At 47.5% G+C, this 7,604-nt stretch overlaps 1 protein-coding gene across 1 annotated transcript; it reads left to right on the plus strand.

Annotated features, from left to right (window-relative positions):
* Positions 1 to 552: 552 nt before the first annotated feature.
* zfp64 (zinc finger protein 64 homolog (mouse)) lies at positions 553 to 4,757 on the plus strand. Its single transcript, XM_062541059.1, has 6 exons — positions 553 to 903; positions 1,309 to 1,476; positions 1,970 to 2,116; positions 2,218 to 2,280; positions 2,429 to 2,680; positions 2,917 to 4,757. Exons 1-6 carry the CDS (start codon positions 876 to 878, stop codon positions 4,302 to 4,304), a joined length of 2,046 nt encoding a protein of 681 aa, XP_062397043.1. The 5' UTR covers positions 553 to 875; the 3' UTR covers positions 4,305 to 4,757.
* Positions 4,758 to 7,604: the final 2,847 nt, after the last annotated feature.

Genomic DNA, 7,604 nt, shown 5'->3' on the forward strand with positions numbered 1-7,604 from the left:
TATGGCACTGCAGCTATAGGCCTATAGTCGCAGGAAGCCACAGAACCATCCCATTCTCCACTTAGTAGAGCGTACTTTCCTTTGCAGAATTTAAAGCTGCAGTCAGCGAGCATGCAATTTCAATTATTTAATTTGATACATTTAAAACAAGGGCATTTGGTATTACATTTGAAAATACAAACACATATTTTTCCCATCCCTACAGGGCCCATGGTGGAATTTTTAGGGTATTATCATGAGAGAATGCAAAAACTTTCCTAAAGAACGCAAGTAGGCCTATGCCTAGGCTAGGCTACTTATTGCTATTCATAGTCTACATGCTTGCGAGGGATCACTAAAGTATTACAAAGAAACACAAAATTATCTCTCACCATGGACTTTCATGGGCTCAGTACATCTCTGCCTGCCTGTTCAGATTTGTTGTGTGTTTACTTGATTGTTGATGGAGTAAAGTGCTCTATCTGCACCTTTTTGACTCGCACATGGATGGTACGTAAATATCCAATCAGCTCTTTTGTCTTCATCACGTGATGTGGGTAATGTGGGTAAACTTTTCCGGTAGCAGCCATGTTTGTTTGACTGCCTTGTGGGTCAGTTGTAGTTGCTAGCCGTTATGTTTGGGTGGCCACTACTCTTTTGAGGTGGGAATCACAATGGGCAGGGAGGCAAATGGTAAATGGTGAAAGATGCTGCATCCAGAAAGTCATGATGTGGTTGTCGCTGCTTACGTAACATCTCACGTCCAAATCTTGAGGTTATGTATAACATGTATCGAGTCAGGAATAGCAGCTACCGGGGTAACATTACGCTAACGTAATAGCTTGCCATTTTTTCAGCTAGCTACCTGACAGCTGGGAAATTAGACAGCTTATTAAATGGCATCATTTAACGTTAACGCAGAAGGTAAGTTAAGCATGAAAGTTATCTTTCTTTAATAGGCTGCTTGAGTCTCAGCTAGACTACACAAGTTCTCCCTTCTCATACCAATCATTCTCATCATATCGTTACACGAGCTAACTTGCTTGTGTTGGAAGTGTTAAGTGTTTGTGAACTTCCACCATATACCATCCTAGCTAACCACATAACCTCTAACTTTAATGAAATGTGCAACAGTTTGGCAGCTATCTGAATGTAACAACATGTATTCTGTACACAGTGTTAAATGATCACGTTGTTACATTTTGAACAAGCATAATTTCTTTGAGAACTGATCTTAAGTTTAGCAAGCTCGTTTATATGTGTTAGGTTTGTTTGCTAAACATTTGCTAAGTGTACTGATGGTTAACTGGTGTGTTTTCTATACATCAGGGGCACATGTCCTTAACGTCCTGGCTGACGTTAGTCCAGATATCCATATTTGTGGCTTCTGTAAGCAGCAGTACAACAACTTTGAAGTATTCCTTGCCCACAAGCAAAATGGCTGCCAGATTTCCTCCTCAAACATATCAGCCACAAGTGCTGGTACTTCGCTCACTGGTAAGATTATTGTAACAAATGTCACAATTGTTTTTGGCTGGGCCAAGATACACAATTATTTTGGCTATTCCTACAGTAGAATTTGTTGCAGGTGTTCTCTTTTTGTTCCTGATTAGAAGGGTTGTTGGACGTTAAGTAATTTTGATAGAGGGCATGTTCTCAGATAAGTCATGGTCGGAGTTGAAATGATGGCTGATGCACAGTAGATGAACAGGGTCCTGGCTGGGTCTCCTGACAGCAGCAGACATAGCGAGTGGGTGCGATCTGATGCCCCATAATATATCAGGGGATGTGTCATATGGTCAATGAATGACCATTATTTTTGCCAAAGTGCAAGACTGATTGACTGGAATAGATGTTCAATAATATGCAATATTTGGGAGTTCATGGAGTCAAACAAATTGGACCCATGTCCACAGCAATTTATGTGTGAAAAGGAGTGACAATGAAATGTCCTCATACAAAGTCCTCTTTTTGGCCTCTATGCTGTCAGAGTCTGGCACAGAGTTGGTGTTTGAAGAGGCCTTCCAGGCGTGTGTGGCTAAAGTGGTGAAGAAGCCCCTTACTAAAGCCCAGAGGAGCCCCTCCAAGCGGATCAAGCCTACTGGGCCCACAGTTAGGCGGAGCTGCTGTTTCTCAGGTAAGGACTTCCACTTCTGCACCATCGTTTTGATCATTTTGTAGGCTGTGTACTATAAATACTCAACAAGCTGTCAACTAATTATCTGTATAATATTCTAGGATGTACGTTCAAAACTCAGTATGGTCAAAAGGACATGGAGAGGCATCTCAAAACGCACACGGGTGAGTAGGTAGTGCAGTCTCCATCTGATTATAATCTCTCTCCTAAGCGTCTTGTTGTGATGAGGTTTTCTCTGAAGGCTTTTCTCTCATGCACATGTCCTCACCAGCTCAACCCTTTGCGTGTGTGTGCTCTTGTGTGTTGTGTCAGGTGAGAAGCCCTTCGAGTGTGAGCTGTGTCACAAGCGGTTCAGTCGGCGGGACAAGCTGAACATGCACAGCCGCTCCCACACCGGCGAGCGGCCGCACAAGTGCAAGTACTGCGCGTACGCCGCCGCCGACAGCAGCAGCCTCAAAAAGCACCTGCGCATCCATTACGACGAGCGGCCTTTCAAGTGCCAGATCTGCCCTTACGCCAGCCGCAATTCCAGCCAGCTAACCGTGCATCTGCGCTCACACACAGGTCACTGTTCCACCCAAAGCCTTTCGCCATTTTTACGCCATTTTTCTCCCATGCCTGATGCAATTGTTGCTCTACTTGTTTTAGCCAGATATCATTTGTTTTACATTACATTAAATTTCATTTGGCTGACGCTTTTTAACCAAAGCGACTTACAACATGGAATAAAAACAATTAGGTTTTTAAGAGCATTTCTAACAGCAATAAAAAGTTTTAAAAGGGATCATGTGTTTTTGTAGGTGATTGCCCGTTCCAATGCAACCAATGCAATGCCAAATTCAAGATCAACTCGGACCTGAAGCGCCACATCCGCGTGCACTCTGGCGAAAAGCCCTACAAGTGTGACTTCTGCGACTACCGCTGTGCCATGAAGGGCAACCTCAAGTCCCACGTGCAGATCAAGCACGCCTCGCACAACTCCTTCCGCTGCCCCGACTGCGACTTCCAGTGTGCCAACAAGAGCGCCCTGCGGCAGCACTCCCGCGGCCACCAGCCGGCGCTGCCCATGCAGTGCCCCAAGTGCAGCTACTCCTGCGCCAGCAAGGGGGCGCTGAAGATCCACGAGCGCGTGCACTCGGACGAGCGGCCCTTCAAGTGCCAGGACTGCGGCTTCGCCTCCAAGCAGCGCAGCAACCTGCTCATCCACCGCAAGAAGTGCCATGCCGACAAGCCCGAGAAGAGCGCGGCCGATAAGCGGGGGGCAGGGGCGGGTGCGGGCCGGGGGGCCAACGGCGAGACGGGCGGCGAAACGGCGGCCTCGAAGCCGGCGAGCTCGCGCTACCGCGCCCGGCTGGAGGCCACGCGGGCGTTCCGCTGCGGCGTGTGCGACGCCTCGTTCGTGCGGGAGGACTCGCTCCGCAGCCACCGGCGGCAGCATCAGAACCTGCCGCACAGCGGCTTCCTCCAGCTGCCCACTCCCGTGACCGCCGTCTCCGGCCCGGCGGCGGCCCAGCAGCGAGGCCCGTCCGGCGGCTCCTCGAACTCGGCCCAGGACGGCCCGCTGCTCTCGTCCTACGCCGGCGCGCAGCTCAAGATCATCGTGACGCCGCAGCTGGGCCAGGAGGGGGCGCAAGCCCTGCTGAGCCCCGTGCAGGTGAGCCTGCTGCCCATGCAGAGCCTGCAGCCGCCTGCGGAGGGCGCCCTGGCGCAGCAGACGGTCCTGCTCACCCACATCGGCCCCGACGACGCCACGGGCGCCACGGGCCTGCCGCAGGCGCTGAGCGCGGCCGACGCGTCGCAGACGTTCATCACCACCTGCTCCGACCTGGACGGGCTGACGGCGCTCATTCAGGAGGGGGGCACCGAGGTGACCGTGGTGACAGACGCCGAGCCTCCCGGCATGCCTTCGTCCTCCACAGAGTGCCTGGGCCCGTCGCTGGAGGTGGTCAGCGAAGTGTCCTCTCAGGGGGACGCCAAGGCCTCGGAGGCGGTCATCCTGGGCGGCGACGCCCCCTGTGGGGACGGCAGCGGGTTGATCATGTCCAACATCAGCGTGGGGCCTCACGGCACCTTGCTCCTCCACAACATGCCCCTGAGCCTGGGCCCTCCGGAGAGAGCCACCCCGCTAGAGCCCCTGTCCCCGCACAACATCTTCTCAGACACACACCCGGGGGACCCGGAAGACTGACACCGACCGCACTCACACCTCCATTGCCTATCTCTGGGATCTCAGTATTAACTGTTCAGAAATGCTCGAAAAAAACTCACAAGCTGTGTGGTCCAGGCTTCACCTAGGTGACAATTTTTTTATGATTTTATTTTATTTTATTTATATTAATAGGATATTTTGGAATGCAGCATGTCTGGTAGGGATGAATGTCTGGTTCACTCCTTGGTAACAGTAGAATCATATCTTTAGTTCGGTAGGCTGGTACCTTGCTAGATTAGGAATGCAACATGATGACATCGATGTGATGTGAATATTTCTTGCTTTGACAAGCGTTTCATGAGCGTCAATACAGTCAACCTCTTGTCTTTGGCTCCAGAGTGTTGTTGGAGTGGACCATGAATTTCTCTGGAACGATGAAATAATAAATAATCTATTGTCTGAACAGAAAGTCAAGCCTACCTCTACATTTCATGTATTGCAGTTGTTGTATTATTACAGTATTTTGCCTAAGATTGGGCTCACAAAATCTTTTAACCTGTTGTATTGATGAGTAAAGTCTTGGAAGACTATCGATGCAACAAGAAGGAAGTTCCCAACCAAGCCAGGCTACTACACCAGGCGTTGAACACAACTGAAGCGTTCGTTGCATTCGTGGAGAATGAATATAGCATGAATATAAACATGAATATGTTTTTAAATGTACGCGCAGCTGTCATGTCTGATGTAGCCAATTTCATTGATTATAGTGGAAGCCATGCGAACGGAATGTGTGTTACGTGCCTGTGGAAGCCTGCCTGTGAAACCTGGGCTGAAATGTTGCATGGATGAAGGTTCTTAGCAAAAACTGAATTCCACACTTTTTCAGAATAATTGTTTTTTCAGAACAGCCTATGGATTGGAATAAGGAAAACCTGCAGTTTGAAGTTATTTTCCCTGTTGTGACAACACTCTTTGAAGGGAGTTGAAACTGACTATAATGCAACTTTTCTGGAACAAATTATTTGAACACCAGCGTCGTTGTCACATTCACAGCCCATTGTTACCTCCTTCTGCAGAAACTGGCCGTTCTGAAACATCCCGCTGAGGCACATTCTAGAATACTCTGTTCCCATAACTTTGCTTGCCATCCAGGATACCACCCTGTACACCTGTCAGACAGAGCTGTGTGCTCAACAGTGTCATCTCCTCAAAAGCAAGACACCGAAGTATCTTGGAGCTCGGCATGGTTTCTTGGTGGGGCATGGGTGAACTCAGGGGTTGGTCTGGCCTCCTTCAGACGGTTGGCTGATAGCATCTGGTGGTTGTAGTCAGTCAGGAGTAGGCCTGAGCTGCTCGCTGCCCCTGCCTCCCCTATCAGTGGTCCCAGCAGTATCAGTAACCTCACCACCCACATCCTCATCCTAGCCAGAACTGAGAGGATGTGATGATCAACTTTCAGTTCTATTTTCCCCAGTATTTCAGTGAGTCCTTTTCTTTATTCATGTTAGATTCAGCTGGTCTGGGTGAAATCACTATAGACGGTTATGTTTGCGCATCATTAGTGTGATCCTCCAATCGTTGATGCTCTGTTCTATTTTTCCCAGTAGTTCAGCGAGTCCTTTTCTGTATTCACGTTAGATTCAGCTGGTCTGGGTGAAATCACTATAGACGGTTATGTTTGCGCATCATTAGTGTGATCCTCCAGTCGTTGATGCTCTGACCCAAAGCTCTGAGACTTGTTGGTCGATCGATTTTATTTTTTTTTGTTCTACCTTCATGGTCACTCTCTGCTCAAGTCCTTAATGTGATGGTCTGATGGAGTTTGCTCCCGAGTGAAGGCTTAGCTTGAACTGCAGTCCCACAGGAACAATTGAGCATTGATTTTCCTGTCAGTGCTTATAGCTTCTGCTGCACACCGCTGACCTCTCCTTTTCCTCTCCTCTTTTCTTGGTCTACAGCCCTCTCCTCCCTTCTTTTCTTCCCCTGTCCTCCTGTTTCCACCTTTCTATTATTTTCTGCCCTTGACGGGTCATTCCTTGCTTTTTTGTTTGTGTGAGTCATCAGGTGAAATCAATTGGAAATCAAGTGTGTATTAGAGTGGAGGAGTATTAGGGCTCGGGATTGTGACGTGAGAACTTTGCGGGCAGCCATATTGGCAGCCTCACTCCTTAGTTTACTATGGATTTACTCCCGCCTATTAGTGTGTTCCTGTTACTTAGTTTTTGCCTTTTTGGTCATATGTTTCTGTGTAGTGGGATGTAACAGCACAACCCACGATCGCAAGAGGACAAAAATACTATAAATTGTCTGCTTCTTGTCTTCTGCATTTGAATGAATGGATTATTACGTTCGGTGCGCCACCAATATGGCGGCAATATTCCTAGAATGCAACGCGTGTGCCCGAGCCCTATTGGTGTGAGAGTGTGGGAAACGATGGGCCAATATTCCTAATGTTCTTATGGGCTTGGAGCTGATTTGGGGTGGCCGAAGTTAGAGGTGTTTGATGATCCTGGCCCAGGCAGTAGTCCAATAACATCACTGAGGGAATCTGTCCAACATATTTGCTGGTGAGTATGTACCTAAGTGGTGCCTTTTACAATTTTTTGGTAAAAAATGCATGCTGTGTTGCACTAAACGTATTTGTTGATGGTTCGTAGTGGTCACAAAGGAACACAGTGTAATCGCCTCTTTTAGCCAGCGGGTGGCAGTAAGTATCCAATTTTTAAAATAAAAGGTGAAAAGGGGCATTCAACCATACCTCAAAGCTGGATTGTATATCTCATTTGAAAACATTGTATTCCTTTTAGAAATTAACCCGATTTTGAGAAATTGTGCCAAATAGTTTCATGTAAAATGTGCTTGGATTAGTATGGATGAGTATCTCAATTCAATGAAACTCTTATAAATGTACTTTGAAGATTTCTCAGATTGGCATAATATAAATATATGAAGTTTATAAAATATTGTTAAGTGACCTTTTTTTCTGAAGGCCTTTATTCAAAAAAAAACAAAAAAAAAAAACATGTTATCATCTGATAGCTAGTGTAAAGGCCTCTCCTATCCGCTCTGATTTATGACAGCTGCACCCCCTCCAGAGCTAGAGATCCAGGGCCCTTGTAAAATTCCTTTCTGCTTAAAGATGATTGCACTGTGGGAAAGGCTAGCACAGCTCTCCACTAAAACTCTTTGATCCATTATCTCCCAAACTTCCACTGCCTAATCCTACTCACCAATGAGGAAAGAGGCACCCCCCTCCCCCAATGTGTGATATCAGGAGGAGTGATGTATTAGTTTAGGAGTGACATAATTCACTACATTTTTACTTGGTCATGGCAATCC

The sequence above is a fragment of the Sardina pilchardus genome, chromosome 7 (assembly GCF_963854185.1).
Source record: "Sardina pilchardus chromosome 7, fSarPil1.1, whole genome shotgun sequence".
Lineage (NCBI taxonomy): Eukaryota > Metazoa > Chordata > Actinopteri > Clupeiformes > Clupeidae > Sardina > Sardina pilchardus.